At 43.9% G+C, this 23406-nt stretch overlaps 2 protein-coding genes across 2 annotated transcripts in view; one reads left to right on the forward strand and one right to left on the reverse strand.

Annotated features, from left to right (window-relative positions):
- SEMA5A (semaphorin 5A) overlaps positions 1 to 23406 on the reverse strand; it is a 630546-nt gene that overhangs the window by 318110 nt on the left and 289030 nt on the right. The gene's annotated exons all lie outside the window — the stretch shown is intronic.
- Positions 18501 to 21072, forward strand: LOC127043953 (zinc finger and SCAN domain-containing protein 29-like). Its single transcript, XM_050938256.1, has 2 exons — positions 18501 to 19164; positions 20449 to 21072. Exons 1-2 carry the CDS (start codon positions 18642 to 18644, stop codon positions 20757 to 20759), a joined length of 834 nt encoding a protein of 277 aa, XP_050794213.1. The 5' UTR covers positions 18501 to 18641; the 3' UTR covers positions 20760 to 21072.

Consider the following 23406-nt stretch of genomic DNA (forward strand, 5'->3'; position numbering starts at 1 on the left):
CTTTGAGCGCCTCACATCACATCACACACGGCTGTGCAACAGCATTCGGTTTCCAGGCAGCCGTGGTAACCCAAAGAGTACACGGGTCTGGCTTCTAATGCCTTCATAATATGTGGGAATGTTTTCAAACTGCAGCACCCTCCTTTCCCATAGCAAGCAATGCCAGTTGGGTTTGCCATTTAAAAGGAGGGGCTGCAGTTTTCAGGTGGATGTGCAGCAAACACTTCCCCTCACCTCTCCCCTCACCACATGGCTATTCTCAGGGATCCCTTTTAGCCAAGCACAAACAGCCCAGCATGAGTGGGGTACTTTTATTGTTCCCTTACAAAAATTCCCCTATTTCAACCAGGTGACCATGAATAATATCACTCTCCTGAGGCTAACCCAGAGAGATATAGACCGAATGTCGGTTGAATGCGACCAAAACCCAGGACCATTCGCCGTCATGCTTTGTGCTGCAATGATTCCAGACTACTTGCTACTGGCATGGCATGGTAACGTGTCCTACGGCGTAGGATGAAATAAGGCAGCCCTCCCCAGAAACCTTCTGCAAAGGCTTTCAGAGTACCTCCAGGAGGGCTTCATAGAGATGTCCTTGGAGGATTCCCACTCCATCTCCAGACATGTTAACAGACTTTTCCAGTAGCTGTACTGGCCACAAATGCATCCCAAGTCTTCACGGCAAATCAAACATTAAATATTATTGCTCTTAAACCCTGTACTGTAGTTACAAATGTGCATTCACCAGAGGTGTTTTCTCCGCCTTCAGTGTTGGGGATCCTGCCTTGGGAGGGTACTGGGTCCAGGGTGATTAAAAGTTCCTGGCTGTCGAGGAGAACGGATTCACCGCTTGCCTACTGCACATTCTCCTCCTCTTCATCATCAACAAAATACTCCTCCATGTTGCAGATTTCCACGGACAGTGGTGGGGTACTGGTAGGGTCCTCCCTAGAATGCCAGAAGCGGCATGTATGGGACTCTGACCCAGAGCGACCGTTTGCCTCCTTTGTCCTTTGGTAGGCTTGCCTGAGCAACTTGACTTTCACGCGGCACTGCTGTGTGTGTCCCTGTTGTAGACTCTTTCCATCATGCACTGTGCGATTTTGCCATATTTATTAGCATTTCTTCTTTTCAATCGGAGTTCTGTCTGCACAGATTCCTCTCCCCATACTGCAATCAGATCCAGTGTCTCCCATTCGCTCCATGCTGGTGCTCGTTTGCAATTCTGGGGGGACTGCATGGTCACCTGTGCTGCTGAGCTCACTACACTGACCAAACAGGAAAGGAAATACAAAAGTTCTTAGGGCTTTCCCTGTGTATCTGGCTAGTGCATTGGAGTTGAAAGTGCTGTCCAGAGTGGTCACAATGGAGCACTCTGGGATAGCTCCCAGAGGCCAATACAGTCGACTTGAGTCTGGGCTACCTCAAATTCGACCCAGCAAGATTGATTTTAGCGCTACTCCCCTCACCGGGGAGGATTACAGAAGTAAATTTTAAGAGCCCTTTAGGTCGATGGAACGGAATTGCTTGTTGTAGATGCATTCATTGTAAAATCGACCTAGTGCAGCTAAATTTGTCCTAACCCTGTAGTGTAGACCAGAGTTATGAAAGGGCAAGACATGCCGGACCTGTGGGGCTTTATAGCCCAAAGGAATCCTTCTAAGAGGGCTAGTGATCTTACTGCAACTCACCAATTCTCTAGCCAGCTGCTCATTTCCTAAGGAAAGAGGAACATGAGACACGGTGACTTTAACAGCAAGTGTTGAAAGGGGCATAACAGGGACAAAGACCACTTCTTACAACAATTCTCTCCACAACCACCTGCTCAATAAGGCTAAGTGTGGCAATAAACACAACAGCCTGGCTCATGCAAGATGCATGTTACATTTTTAAACCAATCATCTACCCCACAGCTAGAACACATACTCCACAGAGGCAGCATCTGGAGGCAAAATCCGTAACCCACAGGCCACAGGTTAATCTCTCAGAATCTACAACAAACTGAGGTCTCTGTAAAAGTCTGCTAAAATGGAACAAATTCTGAAATTAAATGCACAAAAACTACAAAACTAAAACACACACATAAAACCATTATTTCAACAGAAAAAGAACAGCAAACCACACCCAGTCTCAGCCTCATTCCCAAACACTCCCACAATCCTCAAAGAGAGTGTGAGAGGTACTTTCATCTTTAAAAAGGCACCTACAATGTGTGAGAGACTATTGCCTTCCAAAAGAGATACTTGAGTCTTAAAATCAGACATGACCTCCACAAAACCTTCTTGATATATTTCCTATTAAGACATATTTAGGCCTTAATCCTGCAACTTTCTCCAAGCAGGTATACACACCTATGCATGCCTGAAGCCCCAGTGAAGTCAATGGGACTCTGTGCAGAGCCAGTTGCATGACTGAGACGTTAGTGCTCATGAAAGATGACTTACCACCAACACCACTACCATGCTCAAAAAACATTTAAGTTGCCCTATAAGGAAGGGACTAATAGACACCACTGAATTCATGCTTACTGCCTAGGGCAGTCAGGGAAATAGAATAGCAACTGAAGCTGCACTTCATTGTATATCCTCAGGATGAACTATGTGATAGAGAACAAGGTGCATCCTCATTCACATTGGGCACTGCTAACTATACAGCTCCATGTTTTCACAGCCACAATAATTGATATACATGCAATCCTCAAAGTAGAATAGAAGTCCTCTATCAACAGAATGAGACAGCATGGGTTGGCTTTCCCCACACTGTCTCACCTGTTAGTCTCAACTCTGAATTAAAAGACCCAATTCTACAGGTAGGACAATGAATCAATCTCCAAATCCACTAAAGGTAAGCCTTTCTGCTGATGCTGCCAACAAGGAATGATGGTGATGCCAACACTCATGCACTAGGAACTGGAATGATATCACCCACTCATTTCACAAAGTCATACAACAGCCATCCGATAAATGTTAACTACCAACCTGGGTTGGATTTAAACTGATGAACTAGAGGTGCAAAAGATACAGTTATTCAGATTTTTAGAAAGCTAAAAAGATTCCACACAATCTAGATGCCCTTGACATAAATGAAAAGTATGTCTTAAGGGTACATTTAAAGATAATTCACCATCAGTATATCATCATAGAATCATAGAATATCAGGGTTGGAAGGGACCTCAGGAGGTCATCTAGTCCAACCCCCTGCTCAAAGCTGGACCAATCCCCAATTAAATCATCCCCAGCCAGGGCTTTGTCAAGCCTGACCTTAAAAACCTCTAAGGATGGAGATTCCACCACCTCCCTAGGTAACCCACTCCAGTGCTTCGCCAGCCTTCTAGTGAAAAAGTTTTTCCTAATATCCAACCTAAATCTCCCCTGGCAACATAACTCAAATCCTCATTCTCCCCAAAGAATTCCCCACCCTTTCTATTTCCACCTCTGTTTTCAAATGCCTGGAAAAAATACGAGCTTTGCGTTGCCCTTTATGAACATCCATAGCCATCCAGTCCAGCACAACCTACCTGAGGCCATGGCTACACTGGCGCTTTACAGCGCTGCAACCTTCACGCTCAGGGGTGTGGAAAAAACACACCCCTGAGCGCTGCAAGATACAGCGCTGTAAAGCCTCAGTGTAAACAGTGCCGCAGCGCTGGGAGCGCGGCTCCCAGCGCTGCAAACTACACCCGTAGAGGATGTGGAGTACGTGCAGCGCTGGGAGAGCTCTATCCCAGCGCTGGCGCTGCGACCAGACTCGCACTTCATAGTGCTGCCGTGGCAGCGCTTTGAAGTGCAAGTGTAGCCATACCCTGACTTTTTAACCCACTCTAAACAGACTCACTATCCTTCTAAAACAAAAGGACCAAAGCCTTTTCTACGTGGACAAAAATCGGGAGTTGTGTTCTGTTACTTAATTTGTCTGTATTTATGAATACTATTTTTGAGTTAAATTTCTACTAAACCTTTAACCAAGAAAACAACAACAAACACCCTTTGCATTATACCTATGGTTAAAACTAGCAGAGTCACAAATCAGAAAAATGTCTCATTTATTAGTAAATGGAAGACAGACAGATAAGCCTATAGAAAAACAAATACCGTGTGAGGTACACGCTGATGTGGTATACTGATTTAATTGTAACTTGAGCCACAGATATTCAGGAGCTAATGAAATGGTGATATGGGCTCTAACTGAATATTACACAGTCTTCTTGTCTGTAGTAGGACCCTGGTGAGAGCAACCACTTGGTTACTGGTTACAGATAAACAATTAGACTAACCCAAAGGACCAGACAAGTGGCCTGAAAACAACAGACTTTGTCATATGTACAAAAATGCCAATTTATTTTGATAAGTTCATTTGTACAAGTGAAGTTTCTCGTGTGTGTGTGTATATGTGTAACTTTTCCAAGCATGAAAAATGAATAGACTTTCAATGGATGTAGTAGAAGGATTAGAAAACATGTCTTATAGTGACAGATTCAAGGAGTTTAAGCTATTTAGCTTAATAAAAAGAAGATTAAGGGGTGCCTTGATCATGGTCTATAAGCTTCTATATGGGGAACAAATATTTGATAATGGGCTTTTAAGTCTAGCAGGCAAAAGCATAACAAGATCCAGTGGCTAGAAATTGAAGAAAAACAAATTCAGACTGCAAATAAGGTGTACATTTTTAATAGTAAGGGTAATTAATCACTGGAACAGTTTATCAAGGGTTGCGGTGGAGTCTCCATCACTGGCAATTTATAAATCAAGATAGAAAGTTTGTTTTTGTTTTTAAAGATATGCTTTAGTTCAAAAGGAATATTTTGGGGAAGTCCTATGGCTTTGCTATATGGGAGGTCAGACTAGATAATCACAATGGTCCCTTCTGGCCTTGGAATTCTATGAGCCTATAAAATTTTGTAGGTACAACTAATAATTTCCAAAGTTTTTGGGTTTTGTTTGTTAAGTTTTACCACAACTTACAATTTCCTAGGTTTCCATAATTTGTTTTTCTAAACCCTGAACATTCTTCAAGGTTTGTTTGTTGTTGTTTTGTTTTATTTTCTTTGTTTCCCACCCACCCTGCCCTTAAGCTATTGCTGTATATTTGCAATCCAATTTAAAGCTTTTTGTTTGGGAACTACTTTAACAAAATAGAGAAAAATACTGATTCACCTGACACACAGAACTAATTTTCACAATGTATGTTAATTATATTACATCCCAGATAACTATGTTATTTAGCATATCTTGGTTTCCAACTGACTAAAAATAAAATCCTGCTCTTTGTGTACTTCTTAAAGACCTTCATAACAGATAGTTTGGCTTTGAACATTATTAATAAATAAAAAGTCAGCAGCGTTAGTATAGGGAGGTAGAGTTTGTAGTCTCATTATAGTTCTATAACCCAATCAGTCAGTATTGCTATGCACCTGAAGGAAGCCACAGGCTCTGCAGGGAAGTAATTCCATATAAAATGTAAATTATTTAGGGCACAGACCACATGTTCATAAGCACCTGTACCACATCTAGCATAATGAGTATCCAAACATGAGTGGAACACCTGGACACTACTGCAGTATAAAGATTAAGTTATACACAGACACATCTATGTTAAAAGAACATTGAAATCATACAGTCAAGCACTTAAGTGAGGAAATGCCAGAATTAAGGTTGCCTGTTCAACCTAATTCAGCCCCCTTGCATGTATGCATTATGACACAGTCTGTAACTATATGATCACATACACTTTTACTATTTTTTCCCCGTGACCTCTACCTCATTCAGTGCACAGGATGAATGGTGCAGTATTTCATTTTACACTCATTGTTCACTATGAGGCCAAAGTCCTGATTTTACTCACACTATTCAAACCCTGCTGCAAACAGGCTTTTCTATGGCACTGTGAAGGTGACCCTCACCAGCAGTGCTGCCTGGGATTCAGGCAGAGGTGGGGCAGGTGGTCCCTCTTTCTGATATCTGCTTTTTCCTCTACAACTCTGTCCACTGGGATCAGACCCTTTTGTGGCTCAGCTCTCCTGCCAGGTCCTGTGTTCCAGTCCACCCCTTTTGGGTTATACAAAAAGAAAAGTCCAATAACAGAAAAGTCTTTCGGTACCCACAAGGGCTTCAGGACTTTCTCCTTAGCTTTGGGGCTTAAGGTCTGGACCCTTGTGGATTCAGGGCTTTCCCCAGCTAGATTCCCCACTGAGGGATAGACTCTTTTTGTTATCTCACCTTTAAGGGCTGGTAGGGGAGCCTGTGTCCACTGTCTTCACCAGGCTCCGACCCAGGGCCATGTATGTATTTTTGTTACGTCTGTACTCCCATTAAAAGCAATGGCTGCATTCACAAGCATCCAGTTAAGCTGGATTGGGGTGAAAGTGATCAAAATGATAATAGACACACAATTTGTTAGCTTCTGATAATCTCTCTATGTACTTGTTTGTTTCTTTTTTAATTTACATCTGTCTGTTCTCAAATTTACATTTTTTAAAACTATATTTACTTCTCAATTTTTAATTTTTTAAAAGTTTGTTAATATTTTAAACATTCTGAATAAAAGAGTGTGACACAGCATGTATTTATGCCTATAATACCCGCATAGTGGGTAAATGGAGTGATTTGTATTTTGAAGGAGGAAGTTAAGTGTGCACTCTTTGAAGGAACCAAGAGCTACCCAAGAAGTTTTCAGCATGAAAAACTCAGAAAGCAGCACTGTTGCCAGCAGCTTTTCAATGCTAAATATATAACATTTTCAGTGTGATGGTACAATACAAAATGTCAGTGTCATCTAGGGAAATTGAACAAAAACGCCATATTAACATAACCATTAAGCCCATATTTCGCAACTGGTTCCATGAAGGCTGCTGAAACAAATGTAAAGCTAAGTAAAACAATCATACAAAGGAAGAATCAAAAGTAAGATACAAAATGTAACATAGGCTTTGGCCTTTGCATTTGGTCTTTCTAAATCTTTTCCTTTCTCCTTCTCTTACTAAGTCATCATTAACTGTACTGCTCTAATGTTGGCTTAAAAATCAGCTAACGCTGCTGCACTGGGTGGACTATTCCTGCACTCACCAGTTTAACCCCTTACTTCCAGACAGGTCTCTGTACTCGAAAAGAGCATTCTGTTAGAAAACATGCTAACTAACAATTTCACTAACACAACTAAGCCACCTAGTGCAAACATGGACTAATTGTTTTGAACACAATTTGTCCCTATCTAAACTAGGTGCTAAATAATGTTTAATATTGTGTTAATTAAACCATGTTACTTAACACATTTTCAAACCCAATACTGTTTTGCAGTGTGGACATGGCTTGTCAAGAGTTACAGCAGAAAGAATGCCAACTTTCCAAGTGTCAAGAACTAAACAGGAATCTCAATCATTTGACTTTTGCCTCTTGTTTTCACATGGAGGGATTGGCATTTAGACAATCCTAGGAGGAGAATGCAGATCTGATGCAAGGGGAGTCAGGACAAGCATTCCTAGTTGGCAATAGTCTAAATACTTTTAAATGTGTGCTTCCAAATTCCTCCCACCAGCACCACAAAAACATTTTACTTTGCAAAACTTGAGAAGTTGTAGGATTTGGAGCCTTTTGGATTTGATTCTAAACCTGAGATCTCCAGCTGCATAATAACCCTAGAAAGTAGAACAGCTCATGAATGTATTAAGAGGTTAACATGCAGTGTGCTCATAAGGAGGAAACTGTGCATGGATACACAGTCTCCTTTATATCCTTGCAGTAGCCAGCACAATTTCAGCCCAGGTTACCTGTGTCATCAGGATACTTGGTGAGCAAAACACCACAAAGGGGAGCAGGAAAATATGGGATGTGGCTATGAACACCCCTCAAGCACTAGCCAGTGCTGGCTGAGTATACAGACTGGGAACTAGGCTGTATCCACTGCAAGGTTATAGCAGCAAGTAAACTCTTGATGCAGGGCTGTGACAAATTACAAATAATCCCAAAGGTAGCTGCTGTAGGACATTTCTCTACATTTAAAGAAATACTAGGACTGCTGTATGTCTCATGCATTTGTGCTAGAATGGTGGAATTCCCAAAACATGGGCAATTTCAGCCCCATACACCAATTAGTCACATACTCCCATCAAAACAGGTATAGCTGTTTCACATTTCATCAGCACAAGGCACTTCACATACTTGCTAGAATAAGCAACACACAGGTGCCTTTTCAGACATATAGTCAATAGGGAGTCTCTGTCTATTTGTAATTTTATACATATCCAGCTAACTCACAGATCTGTGACATTGAGTGCTCAGGGACATTTACAGTATTTCTGACCTCTCCCACACATGCATTCTTTTCATTTACAACAGATATAAATTTCATATTAATCTTCATTTAATAACTCATCCAAATACAATGCAAGCTACTGATATTTTAGAAATATTCTTTATTTTATTTAACCATGTCCTAAGTAGGGCCCTACCAAATTCATGGTCCATTTTGGTCAATTTCACGGTCATAGCATTTTAAAAATTGTAAATTTCATGAGTTCAGGTATTTAAATCTGAAATTTCACAGTGCTGTAATTGTAGGGATCTAGACCCAAAAAGGAGTTGTGGGAGGGTCACAACGTTAGGGTAGGGGGGGTTGTGGTACTGCTACCATTACTTCTGCACTGCTGCTGGTGGCGGTGCTGCCTGCAGAGCTGGGTAGCTGGACAGCAGCGTCTGCTGGCTGGGAGCCCAGCTCTGAAGGCAGAGCTGCTGTCAGCAGCAGCACTGTAGAAGTAAGGGTGGCATGGTATGGGGTTGCTACCCTTACTTCTGTGCTGTTGGTGGGGTGCTGCCTTCAGAGCTGGGTGCCTGGCCAACAGTCACCACTCTCCCGTTGCCCAGCTGTGAAGGCAGTGCACAAGTAAGGGTGGCAATATCATGAGCCCCCCTAAAACAACCTAGTGACATCCCTGCAACTCCCTTTTGGGTCAGCACCCAATTTGAGAAACGCTGGTCTACTCCGTGAAATCTGTATATTATAGGGTGAAAGAACACAAAAGACCAGTTTTCATGGGGGGAGACCAGATTTCACAGTCTGTGATGTGCTTTTCATGGCCATGAATTTGGTAGGGCCATATTCATAAAAGCAAATATGAGAGAACACATAGAAGAGTAATTACTTATTATGGAGGCACAGGGCACAATTCCACAATCAAGGTTCTTTTTGAAAATGCAACTAACAGGGGAATTTATTTCAGTGAGGGGGGGGGAAGTGTGCATTTTGATAACAAAAAAATAATAAATGTTACATATGAACTTCTCATAAGCATGGTCAAAAATAAAGTTGTGTTTATGTTAGTTTTATTAAACTAAACTTCAGTGAACTTGTTATTTTATGAAAGATTAAATAATTTTTAAATATTGAGAAAAACATTTTTGGAATTTCTGTATTTTTAGTGATTGTTGTTTTTGTAAATGAAGTTCAGAAGCCATATTTCCATGTCAACACAGTATGGTTTTGAATAAAAATATACAAGGAGTCTACAGCAAGCAACAAGCCCACCAGTAAAGTGAAATCATACAATTGTTTGACCACAGTGTAGATGGTACTGGATAACTGAAGTCAGCCTGTGATATTATTTATTATTATTATTATTATTTGAATTCTGGTAATTCTCAAAACCTTCAACTATGGTCAAGGCCCCATTGTGCTAGCACTTTCACAAACTTAGAATAAAAAATTGCCCATGACCTGAAGAGCTCATGATTTAAAGACAACAGCAAGCCTAGGGGAAGGGGCACAAATTCTTCCCAGTTTCCTCTTCAAATAATAACCACCTTCACAAATGCACACCAGTGAGGTATGAATTCTAAATCGCACCAGCGTATCACACACTAAATGGTCCAGGTGGTGCCAGCTGGCCTGAAATACACAAAATGTTATCTAGCATGCACTAATGTACTCCAGCTTCAAACAGCACTATGTTAACATGCATTAGAGAACTTTTAGTGCAAGGAAGCAGGGTCTGCATGGGCCAGATCGTGTATAACATATTGGTAAGCTTTAGAAGTCACACCCCACTGGTTTGCATTATTATACTGTGTAGACAAGCCTTCAGTTTCATTCTGGGAGACTGTGATGGGGTATAAAACCCCCACAGTGGGCAACAAAGTGTTAAGCAGCTGCTGTGGGCTCAGCCAGCCCTAGCCCACCAACACCCACAAGAGGTGCACAGACTGGGGAGGAGTTAAGAGGGGTCAGAACAGCTCACTAAGGGGCAGACCGGGGAAGAGAAAGGACCGTTACTTTGCAGCTCCTGAGGAAAGGGCTGAGGGAAGGCAGGATCTTTCCCATCCACAACTGCCTAAAGGTCTCTTCCTGAGGGAAGGCAGGACCTGCTTCTCTTCTACCTGGAGAGAGAGGCATTTCCCCCTCTCACCTACTAACCCAGTTTATTTGTGTTGATTCCCTGTGCTTTGTTTATGGACTTCCCCAAAGGGGAGAGACTTGGAACTGACCTGCCTGGAGGCCCAAGGCATGAGAGGAGGCAGCTGCCACCCCTAGAGAGAGAGAGAGCTGTCAAGCCGGAAGGAGAAGAGGTGCCAAGTGATGAGCTGACCTCCTTCACACCTTCCTGTTACAGACTGCAAACTTTGGGCAATACAGGGTGATAAGCAATGGCCCAGGGAGGGCAGCCTTAAGGCACTCTTTGGTGTCAGATCTTTGATAGCCCACAAAGAAGACTGGGTTTGAGTGGGAGGGCCCAGGCTTCCCTACAAAACCCCTCTCTGCATTTTGAAAGGCCTAAGCCCTGACCACTAGGCAATGCTCCCCATGAGCAAAGACCATCACAGAGACACAAATAAAATAAAAAACAAATCGCAAAAATTGTCTGAAGACAGCTCTCTGCCACTGGTATAACTGAATTTATGCGAGAGGTTGTACAAGTATAATTATTTCAGTTAAAAAAAATCACACCACTAACCAAAATAGTCATATTGGTACAAAAATGTGTAGATAGACCAAACCTTACATTCCTACATAAATGGACTAATTTTCAGAAGCACTAAATGCCCAACAGCAACTATTGACTTTACAATTATTTACCTTTAACATTTTAATAGATGGCTGCTAGGCATAATTTTAAAATATATATATATCAAATTGTAAATAAGTAATTAACACTGCCTCTTTGATTCGTAAAGCAATTGCTTAGCAATATATGATCAAGCTCTCCCTGTTCAAGGGGTAAATTCTGCAGTTTTTTCTTGAGCAAAACTCCTAGAAAAGACAATGGGAGTTTTGCTCAGATAACACCTGCAGAATATTGCCTCCATTTTTCTTGTTATTTTTATAGATGCATAGGTTTTAGGACTGAAAGGACCATTATGATCATCTAATACAACTTCCTGAATAACATAAGCCATATGAAAGCGGACTGTTGGCCCCTTATTGAAACTTTTTGGTTGGCCCTCTCCTAACACTAGGAGAAGGGGGTGGCCCAAAGAGCAGTCAGCTTCCTGCGACTGAAGGTCCTGAGAGCCAATGGAGAGAGGCCAACACTCCAAGTCAGACAGATTGAAAGGATGGAGAGGTAAATGAGAGAATTGAAAGCCCATAGCCTGTCTTCTGTGTGAGCTGTGGCTGCATGGGCAAAGTAAGGCACAAGAGGCTGATTGGAGCAGCCAGAGCAGAGCTGGGGAGAGTGGAGCAGCCCAAGGAGCAGCACAGAGTGAGGGAGCTGGAGCAGCAGAGACCAGTCACACCAATGACAAACCAGGACCGCCCAGAGATGGAATAGTGAAAGGCCTGCTGTGCCAGAAGTAAACTAGAGCCAAGAGCAGGGAGTGGCTGGGGAAAACAAGGTGGAGACGGCTCTGTGTAGAGAAATGTCGCCAGATCAGAGGGCCTTGAAGCCCAGACTTTGATGGGGGATGTGAACCTGACTGGAGGGTGAATACTGGAGAGAAGGGTCCTGCCACCTAGAGCCTGAGGCGTGTAGCCACCACCACAGAAGGTGTCTTACTTGTTGTATCACCGCACCACAGCCAGGTCCTGGGAAGGAGACCTGGGATGTGTAAGGAATAGGCTGAATTTTCTGGAGTTCCAGAGCCTATTGTATACAGGGTTCCTTTTACAGCCTCAATTTTTTTTTCCTTATTTGTTTGCAGTTGATGTTTAATAGATTGGATGTGGTTTAAGTTCTGTGTGCTGATTACTAGGTCAGGGAAGGGGCCAATGAGGAGAGAGACTGGGGATTAAGCTCCCCAAGGATCCTGGGCTCAGCCCTATCAGGGTTATGAGGACTCCTCTTTCTCTCTCCCATGTGGCGGAGTTCTCAAGTTCGGGCAGACTTCCAGGTAAAGGCACTTGACACAGGGACTCAGATCCTTTCACCATCCAATTCTAGTGGGGTGGCATAGAAGCCAGGGAAATTCCCCACAATAGCAGGAACATTTCTCCATCTACACATAGAACCTCCCCCAGTAATTTCTACAGCAAGCCCATTTTAAATATACTGGTCATGAAAGAACATGATTAATTTAAAAATACAGATCCCATAAAAGAAAATAATGTAGACATCCCATAGTTGTAAATGCAGAATAAACAAAATAATCATAATACACTGTTCTTGTATAGTGCTTTCATCAATAAATGTCTATGTAGTTAATGAAGGAGGACAAGCATCACGATCCCTATTTTACACATGGGAAAACTGTGACAGAAATGTAAAGCAACTGGTTGCAAGTCATACAGCATGGCAGAGCTGAGAATAGTGCAGCAGTCTCCTTACATCCAACCCACTATTCTATCCGCTGGACCATACCAAGTAGCACTGTAGGCTACAATTTTCAAAGGGGCCAAAAAGAGTTGGATGTCTAACTCCCATTGATTTTTTCTACAGGCTTGGTCCCTCAGTTCCTTTAGGTTTCTTTGAAAATCCCAGCTATAATGTACATCTTGATTAATGTTCATCTAAAGATGATTTTAGTAATGGGCATCCTATATATATCTTATAGTTGTTCACTGGTAATTTTCCTGTTTTGTTTTTTGTATGCATGTTTGTATTTTGCGACAAATAAATGGTCAGTGGGAATGAATCTGTAAATATCCTGTACTGTTTCATATGCTAAAAGATCTAGGAAAAACAACAACATTAGAAAGATGTCACTTAATGATTCATGAGGCTCTTAAAGTCTGATATTTTATGAAGCACAAACTATTTTTGAATTCACAAAATTAGTTTGTGTTCATTTCGTATAATGTAGGCACTTTTAAAAAATGTATAAACTGGAGCAATTGAGCACAAAAATGCAAATAAATTAGAGAAAACTTTATATTTTACTTATAAAAAAGCAATTAACCAAAATATCAAAGTTCCAAGAATAGTGTTTTTCATTAAACCTCTATCCCTCCTGCTTCTGCAGTAGACACTTTCCTGGCTCTTTCATGGAGCACATAGCAAGACAAGTTCACCCATTCCTTAGAGTTCATAAAGTTTTCCAATATGTCATCATATAATAACAGTGATGCCAGCTCACATTAATGGTGATACTGATTTGACACACTATCTAATTAAAATGAGACAAAACTGCATGATTACTTTCACATGTTTTAAAATAAATATTTAAAAAAAAACATAGCTTGAGCTATCATTATAACATCACCATTGGAGACCCTGTAATTGATGAGCTCTGCCCAAATGAGTAGATATAACTATAGAAAAAGCCTATCTACGGTGTACTACTCAGATAGTACTACACATCTGACATGGTGATGTATTATTCAAGTGCTCCTGCTGGAATCTTCCATGAGCACTCTGACTCCAAATGCAAGAGTTGCAGAATTCCAACAGGAGTACCGAGATGGCAGAAACCATGAGGAACAGACAAATTATTAGATTTAACTTAGAAACAAAATGTGCATGGCCTATGGCATCAGAATATATGTTCTTTTCACAATGACATTTGGCATCAAATGCTCTTTTGAACTAATATATCATTTGCTTTCCATTTGCTTTCCATCAGACTGAAAGCCAAGATGAAGATGTAAAAAGATAAAAACCATGTTCTGTGCTATCCAATCCGTCTCACAGGATTTTTACTGGACTGGATTCATCAGTAGATAAAATCCTGCCAGCTTGTTGGAATAAAAGTAGGTTGAAACTGAACTGAGTCCAAGAGGCCAGTGGGAGTCAGAACACCATTCAGCTGCTTAGCTGCAGGACAAAGACACAGCCAACTCCAAGAGATGCCAACATAAATGACTGAGGAGTTTGCCAAGGACCAGCTGCAACTGTTTTTATCACAAAAATATCTTCCCAGGTGGCTACTCAGACTCTGTGAGAGTCAGCTAAAGTAAAGGATGAGATGTGGTGCAATCTCAAACACAAAATGGTGTTTGAACTTGTAGTTAATGTATGACAATAGAAGTTTATATTTTGAGAAACAAGTTTAAAACATAGTTTAGACAATTTTTTGTAGACAGCAGAGAAAAAAGTTTTATTTCTTCTCTCTTAAAACATAAGGAAGTACGTGTATGTGTGCTTTGTTTGTTTCCTATGTTATCTATATACATTGGCTCGAAAACACTCTATTCATTTCCCTGTTGAAACTTTCATGAGCTATAATCTAGCTATATAAAATGTCAGACACAAATTGGGGGCTTTTCTCTCACTTGTGTGTATTATTCCCATTAGTATCAATGAGTGTTATGTTCACACAGAGAGGGGAACAGAATCGTTGTACCATTCTGCTTTTGGCATACTGTGCTTTGAGAATTTTGGTTCCCATGGGACTCCCATAATTGTATGATTATTCTATTCAAAATGCAGCTCACATGATGAAAAGTGGCATGCCACAGCAGACATTATATAGTTGATATTTATGGACAAACAGGCTCATATTAGAATGTAGGATATTGATATGTAGGGGTTCCAACATTCAGACTCCAAATAGAATCTGATTATCAGCCCTTTCCTAAATCTTCCTACTGGCTTTGCAGGATTTCCACCTCCCACCAACAAACATAGTTCCATCCTTACCAGCAGATGCTCCTGCCTTCTGATAATTTGTATTCCCTTTCCCATTTCCTACATCCTTTGGACAGTCCCAGAAGAATCTGTCTCCTGGACCTTCAATGGGTAGCTGGCCTATTCATTCCATCCTAATTCTTTGGGAAGTCAGCAAAATAGGCCCACTCTCCAGACAGGGGAGGAAGAGATTAGAGGCTTGCCTGACAAGTCTATCACTTTTAAACAGAAAGACTAGGAAAGCACCTAGGCCCTAGCAGAATCAACTGTGCTAATGCCTTTCAAGCTCCTGTCTAGACTCTGGGAAGCCATTACCCTGTACTTCATAGTCAAGCTACCTGTATCTAACAAGCAGACTGTAGTACTCACTATGTCAACCAGCTGACAAAAATGTCCCATTTCATCCCCCGTGTGCACCTGCCCTCTACAGCAGAAACAGCCAAGCTCTTAATGATTCATGTCATCTATCTCCATGGACTCCAAGAGCAAGTCACAACTGATCAGTGTCCGCTGTTCATTTAGCAGTTTTTTGGGGAAACCTATGATTGCTTGGGGGCCACACTTATATATCCACCGCCTGTCACCCACAAACTGACAGTCAGTCCACACGAGCAAATCAAGTGATGGAACAATACTTGCACTGCTGCACGAATTTCCACTAGGACAACTAGTCAAGCCTCCTACCCCATGCAGATTTGCTCCTACCCCATACAATGCCACCAGGCTGAATTCATTCTATGCAAATGGTGGCTTCCACCCCTGTCTCCACTTAGACATATCTGTTAACTCCACAAATCCTGTGGCCATTCTTTGGGTGCAGCAGATCCATGAACTCCAAGAAGAACTCAAGGCCCATCCGGACAAGGAAGACTACAAGCAGTATGCTGAATGCTTATGCCAGAAAGGTTTGGCATTCACTCTCGGACAAAAAATGTGGCTCTCAGCCCAAAACCTCCACATCAACCAGCTGTGTCATAAACTGGAGCAGGAATACTTAGCTGATGGTATATGACCTGAAATAATCAACCCAGTGACCAGGAAGCTTCAATTACCCATATACCTAAAAATATACTCAGTGTTCATAGAGACCTCAGAAAGGGATCTAGTCCAAACCCCTGCTCAAAGCGGAACCAATCCCCAAATGGCCCCCTTAAGGACTGAGCTCACAATCCTGGGTTTAGTAGGCCAATGCTCAAACCACTGAGCTATCCCTCCCCCTATGTAGCCTTGCTAAAACCTACACTGACAACCCTTTCACTCACCAGAGTCAACCACCACCTGCTCCAGTATGGATCCAAGGACACAATAAGCATGAGGTCTACGAGATACTGGACTCAAAAATCAGATGCAGCTTGCTCTAGTACCTTGTAGACTCAGACTGTCTGGCCCAGAAGAGCCATCCTGGGAGTCCACATCCCAAGTCTATGTCCCAATCATGTGGCAGTCTTCCATGCTGCCTATCTTGGGCTGGTGGAGGGACCCTGGGGGGAAGGGTACTGTAAGGCCCTGTGGGTTTAGTACCCAGGCCTGCAGATCTGCCAGGCAGCTGACCTCTCCAGTAGGCAGGACTTCCCATAGTCTTTGTCCATAGTGGGCAATGGCATGCAAGCTGGTTAGAGCTGCTGTCAGGTCGCCTCTGAGAGAAGTCCTGATTGGCTTCCTACACTATATAAACACAAGGGACGTTTCAAGAAGTGTCCAGTCAACAGTGAGAATTTCCTGTGGCTGCTATGGCTATTCTTACTCTTGAACTCCGGGCTTCAACCTTGGCTTGACTTGGACTTTGACTCCTGACCCTGAAACCTGCCTTGGACTCTGCCCCTTGGTATCTATCCTACCCTAGAACTTGACTATGAACTTCTCTGATTCTCCCAGGCTCAGGTTTGACCCTGCTCTGACCCTTGATTCTGACTGTCCTTGTCAGGATCCTGACACAAAGTTTTTCATTCTTGTTACTTCCAGGGATGTGGAGTTTTGGGTGGCAGGGAGGGAAGGCCTTCAAGGACGTAAAGATTGAGTGAGACATAGAGGTGTGTCTCCTTCATCTTCTTCTCCTCCTTCATCTCAAGCTCTGCCTTGTCTGGATCACTAACCATCTCAGACTCTGCTGCTGTGTACTGATAGCAGCTTGGACTTGGAATGGGCAGGTAAATATTCTTCAACAGAATATTGCCCAAACAACATTCAGAAAATGTTCAGCTGCTGAATAGCACTGTGTCATATAGTAATTTCCTTATGAGTAGCTGTTCATACACTAAGCTTTACTCTACACATTTTTAATTTCAAGAAATATTAAGTCTGCAGTAAGACCCTTTAACAGAATTATTCCAGCTAAGAATTTTTATGCATAATTATTTACCATCAATAAACATGTTTCATGCCCAATAAACTCCTAAACTCACCACAAAAAAAGTAAAAATGCAGCTATCACAAACCAAAAACCCAAAAGAGACAAAAACAAACTGTGCTTTTGCTTTTTTTTTATTATTATTATTTTGTTAAGAGGATGGAGTGTTGTTAATTAGTGAGTGGGTGATTTGCAACCAGGGCTCCAAGGTTCTATTCCCAGCTCTGCCCTGGAATCACTGTATGACTAGGTCATCTACACTCTCCGGGTCTGTAAAATGGGTATCATAATAATATGTATCGCCCTACAGGGGTTATATGAGTTTAATTATTATTTGTAAATCATTTAGAAATCTTTTAATGACATGTGATAGCCACAACTAAACCATTAGGTCAAGATTTTCAAAATTAGGAGCCTAAGGCTCCTACATCCATATTTAAGCACCTAAAGACTAATTTTTAAAGGTCTTGAGCACCCACCAGCACCCACTGCAGGCAATGGTGAAGTACTGGGTGCTTAGCACTTCTGAAAATTAGACCACTTAGTTAAGGGCCTGATTTTTGGTTCCTGCTTTTGAAAAACTTGACTTCATCAGTTAACAGGTTGTTGTTGCTGTTAATTTACCTCTGTTGTGGCAGGCCACTAGCCAAAGACCTTTATGGAATGGATCCTACACCCCCATTGACATAAATATGTTTAGCCCAAGTAAGAATTGCATATTCAAACACTTAAATATATTATTAATGTTGTGGGATTTCTGTAAATTAACAAAAGTATCTGTCCTTTATAAGCCCATAGGCTAAGATGTTCACATGTTACAAATTATTTTAATGAGGTAGGGAAAAGAGCAACAGGAGATAAACTACAAGATTCTGCAGCTGTCAGGTAGAAAAGTGAAACATTCACGGCTGTCATCGGCCTTGGCTACACTACAGAGTTGCAGCGCTGGTGAGGGGGTTACAGCGCTGCAACTTACGATGTGTACACACTTGCACAGCACGGCCAGCGCTGCAACTCCCTGGTTGCAGCGCTGGCTGTACACCCGGTCGGGCCTCGGGTGTAGAGGATCCAGCGCTGGTGATCCAGCGCTGGTCAGCAAGTGTAGACACCCATCAGCGTTTTTATTGACCTCCGTGGCATAAGCAGGTATCCCAGTATACCTTAGAAGCCTCTCTGGTAATCATGCAAACTCCACTGCCCTGGGCTCACCTGACCCCTCCTTTAAATGCCCCGGGAATTTTAAAAATCCCCTTCCTGTTTGCTCAGCCAGGTGTGGAGTGCAATTAATCAATCAATCACTCAGCGACCATGCCTCCACACACCAAACGAGCCCCAGCATGGACCAATGCAGAGCTGCAGGACCTCATAAGTGTTTGGGGAGAGGAGGCTGTGCAAGCACAGCTGCGCTCCAGAAGGAGAAATTATGATACCTATGGGCAGATATCGCAGTCCTTGATGAGAAGGGGCCATGAACGGGACGCGTTGCAGTGCAGGGTCAAAATTAAAGAGCTGAGGAGTGCTTACTGCAAAGCTCGTGAGGGAAATCGCCGCTCAGGAGCTGCCCCCACGACCTGCCATTTTTACCAGGAGCTGGATGCCATACTTGGGTGTGACCCCACTGCCAATCCTAGGAGCACGATGGAGAGTTCAGGGCAGGGAGAAGTGGGGGAGGTTGTAGAGGACGGCGACAGTGAGGCTACTGGCGTGGAGGGAGACACCCCGGAGTCCCAGTACACATGCATCCAGGAGCTCTTCTCAAGCCAGGAGGAGGCTAGCCAGTCGCAGCAGCAGGAAGTTGATGGTGAGGAAGAAACTGAGGATCGTGCTCGGGGTAAGTAGATTTTTATGTTTTGGGAGAGGAGGGTTTTGGTTATGGCTGCCTGCATGCATGCCTAAATGTGGAACAGCCCATTGATTTGCTCTATCACGTCTCTGTAATCTGCCTCGGTAATCTCTTGAAAAGTTCCAGCAAGAGTGTTTGCAATTTGCTTTCTCAAGTTGATTGGGAGAGCCACTGTGGTCCCTGTCCTGGTCAGGCTAACTCGTCCTATCCACTGTGCAGCGAGGGGTAGGAGGACCATGGCTGCACACAGGCAAGCTGCACAGGGGCCAGGGCGGTATCCACATTCCTGTAGAAGATCCTCCCTCTCTTCCCAGGTAACATGCAGCAGTGATATGTCTGGCAGTAGGAAACCCTGTTGAGAATTTAGGGATACTTGAGTGCAGGGCGCCAGGTTTACGTTTCCCCAGCCCATTGCGCTCTGTTGTTAACCCCCCCCTCCCAGCACGTAGGCATCCACGCGGTGTGGTCCGGTGTTATGCACCCCCCTCCAAGCAGGCATCCAGCACCGCGGTGCGCTCCGTTGTTCCGCAACCCCCCTCCAAGCAGGCATCCAGCACCGCGGTGCGCTCCGGTGTTCACCCCCCCCCCTCCCAGCACGCAGGCATCCACGCGGTGCGCTCCGGTGTTATGCACCCCCCTCCCAGCACGTATCCAGCCACGCGGTGTGCTCCGGTGTTATGCACCCCCCTCCCAGCACGTATCCAGCCACGCGGTGTGCTCCGGTGTTATGCACCCCCCTCCCAGCACGTATCCAGCCACGCGGTGTGCTCCGGTGTTATGCACCCCCCTCCCAGCACGTATCCAGCCACGCGGTGTGCTCCGGTGTTATGCACCCCCCTCCAAGCAGGCATCCACCACTGCGGTGCGCTCCGGTGTTCCCCACCCCTGCTCCAAGCAGGCATCCAGCACCGCGGTGCTTCCCCCCCCCCCTCACCAGCAGGATGGCATGAACGCGGACCAAAGCCCAACCCCCCCACACCAAGCAGCTCACCACCTTCGTGTTCACTACTGTCCCCTCTTCAGGACACCAGCTACCTCCTGTACCCATTGCAGATAAACCCCAGTGACCCACTGGTCAATTCCCACTCCCAAGGGGAAATCGGGGGAAAACCACTCACCCCATTGCTCGCCATGACTTTGCTTCCCTGCCCTCTCTGTGTTATGTGAGGTATGTGAGAAGGATGCTACCAATAGTCTAAAAAGTCCTTCACTGTGTGATAATAAACAATGTAGCCTCTGTGTATTACATGGTTCTATCTCTCTTTTTTCTAGTGACCTTGACTACTGCAGCCGGATCACCGGCCTCACGTAGGTTGCAGAACTTGAGACGGAATCCCAGAAAATCAAAAGAGGAATTGATCAAATCTGTTATGAGTCACTACAACAGAGAAAGTAGGAAGACACAGGAATGGAGAGAGAAAATGTATGAATGGAGACAGAGTGTACATGAATGGAGGCAAACAGAAAGCAGGAGAAAGGAATTGTCTGCCAAAAAAACCACAAAGCAGATGATAAGCCTCCTGGCTCGCCAAACTGAGTCTTTCAAGTCTCGTAGCCATGCAGACAAATATGTACCGTTGTAACCCACAGCCCTCCCAAAGCCCTCTTTCTTGTTCCCCAGTATTTCCACAAAACAACTTTCTCCAGCAGCCAGTTCCTTATTAGCCCCAGCTGCCTCCAACACCTGTACGATCACCTACCAGCCCTGATAACTATAATTCTTACCCTGTTCACTCCACCCCCATTATCCTGCAGCATAGTAATCCTGAAGTGCAGCAGACATTGAATAGTGATCAAAATAGGACATATTCAAACCTGTGAATGTACAGTCCACCACTCCAACCCCCTTGCCTTTTATGTACTGTATGTTGAATAAAGGATTTTTTTTCTTTTTCACTACGTTATATTATTGCTGGAAGTGGTAAATATTGTACAGCAAGGTAAAGCAAAGCACATCAAATGCATCAAACATTACTGTTTGCTCTCAGCATCAAATTGCTCCCTTAAAGCATCCCTAATCCTTGAAGCCCTTTCCTGGGCCTCCCTATTAGCCCTGCTCTCTGGCTGAGCAAACTCATCCTCTAGGCGTTGAACCTCGGAGGTCCATTCCTCACTGAATCTTTCACCCTTCCCTTCACAAATATTATGGAGGGTACAGCACGCGGATATAACAGCGGTGATGCTGCTTTCCCCCAAATCTAGCTTCCCATAAAGACAGCGCCAGCGGGCTTTCAAACGGCCAAAAGCACACTCCACAGTCATTCTGCACCGGCTCAGCCTGTAGTTGAACCGGTCCTTGCTCCTGTCAAGCTTCCCTGTATATGGTTTCATGAGCCAGGGCATTAAGGGGTAAGCGGGGTCTCCAACGATCACAGTGGGCATTTCGACGTCCTCTACTGTGATCTTGCGGTCTGGGAAAAAAGTCCTGGCCCTCAGCCTCCTGAACAGGGAACTGTTCCTAAAGATGCGTGCATCGTGCACCTTTCCAGGCCATCCTGAGTAAATGTCAGTGAAACGCCTACGGTGATCCACAAGCGCTTGCAGAACCACGGAGAAATACCCCTTGTGATTAACGTACTCTGATGCCAGGTGGGGTGGTGACAGAATAGGAATATGCGTCCCATCTATTGCCCCTCCACAGTTAGGGAAACCCATTTCTGCAAAGCCATCCACAATGTCCTGCACGTTCCCAAGAGTCACGGTTCTTCTTAGCAGGGTGCGATTAATGGCTGTGCAAACTTGCATCAGCACCATTCCAACGGTAGACTTTCCCATTCCAAACTGGTTCGCCACCGATCTGAAGCAGTCTGGAGTTGCCAGCTTTCAGATTGCAATAGCCACCCGCTTCTCCACTGGCAGGGCAGCTCTCAATCTCGTGTCCCTGCGCCACAGGGTAGGGGGGAGCTCAGCACACAGTGCCATGAAAGTGGCTTTTCTCATCCGAAAGTTCTGCAGCCACTGCTCGTCGTCCCAGGATTGCAGGACGATGTGATCCCACCACTGAGTGCTGGTTTCCCGAGCCCAAATGCGCCGTTCCATGGAGCTGAGCACGTCTGTTACTGCCACAAGCAATTTACTGTCTTCACCGTGAGGCGATTCAATATCATCGTCTGACTCCTCACTGTCACTGTTACTCTCACTTTGCAGCTGAAGGAATAGCTCCACTGCCATGCGTGATGTGCTGGCAACATTCATCAGCAAGGTCGTCAGCAGCTCAGGCTCCATTTATAACAAAAACCGCAGAAATCGTGCTGCAGAATCACAATGCCGCCGAACTGCTCGAAATGTGTAGCAAAGCACCACGGGGCGTTGGAACAGGAAGCGGAAAGACCCTCACACTTCCTTCCCCTTCCCACAAGCCACAGCGCCGAAATGGGACGAGGTGATCTGTGGGATAGCTGCCCACAATGCACCACTCCCAACAGCGCTGCAAGTGCTGTAAATGTGGCCACACTGCAGCGCTGGTTGCTGTAAGTGTGGCCACTCTGCAGCGCTGGCCCTACACAGCTGTACTAACACAGCTGTAACTACCAGCGCTGCAAAACTGTAAGTGTAGCCATACCCATCATCATCCCTCTACTCTCTACTCTCTCTAGTGTCAAAGTATCATAGGTTTCAAATAGGAGAACTGAGAATTTGCCTTTGGCCTTTATGAAGGAAAGGCCCTAAATTCCCCTATTTATCAAGCTTAAAAGGGTGTATGGGTCGTAACATTTTGTGATTAGAGCCTTAAGGGTTTAAACTTGAAAGCTACACAGTCTGAACGCTACACAGTAAGGAGCTTGTTATCAAGGTAAAGTTGATAATGGAACTCAATGTATTTGTGAGCCACGATTTTATAAAATAAATGACCTAGAACTTGAGCAGGAGGAATTCATAAGCAACCTTGAAATAATGATTAATTCTCCTCTACAAATGTCTAGATGATGTGGAAAGTAGTTGAATAAGTGCAAAGGACAGGCACATAGTTTGGTTAAAATGATGATATATACACCTATGGAAGGTTTGCTGATATTATACACTGCAGTACTCTCACTGAACTAATCTGATAAATCTTGTTAAACCTTGAACTTGGTGTTCTGCTTCTGAATTCTCCACTTCATACATAGTTTTGAGTCCCCATGTCAAAAAATGGTAGTTGGACTGTAAAATGTGAAATCTTCAGGTAGACTTGTAAAGGCACAGGATAAGCTTACACCACAAAGAGGACTTCCCTGAAGAGAAACCTAA

Source organism: Gopherus flavomarginatus, chromosome 2, assembly GCF_025201925.1.
Source record: "Gopherus flavomarginatus isolate rGopFla2 chromosome 2, rGopFla2.mat.asm, whole genome shotgun sequence".
Lineage (NCBI taxonomy): Eukaryota > Metazoa > Chordata > Testudines > Testudinidae > Gopherus > Gopherus flavomarginatus.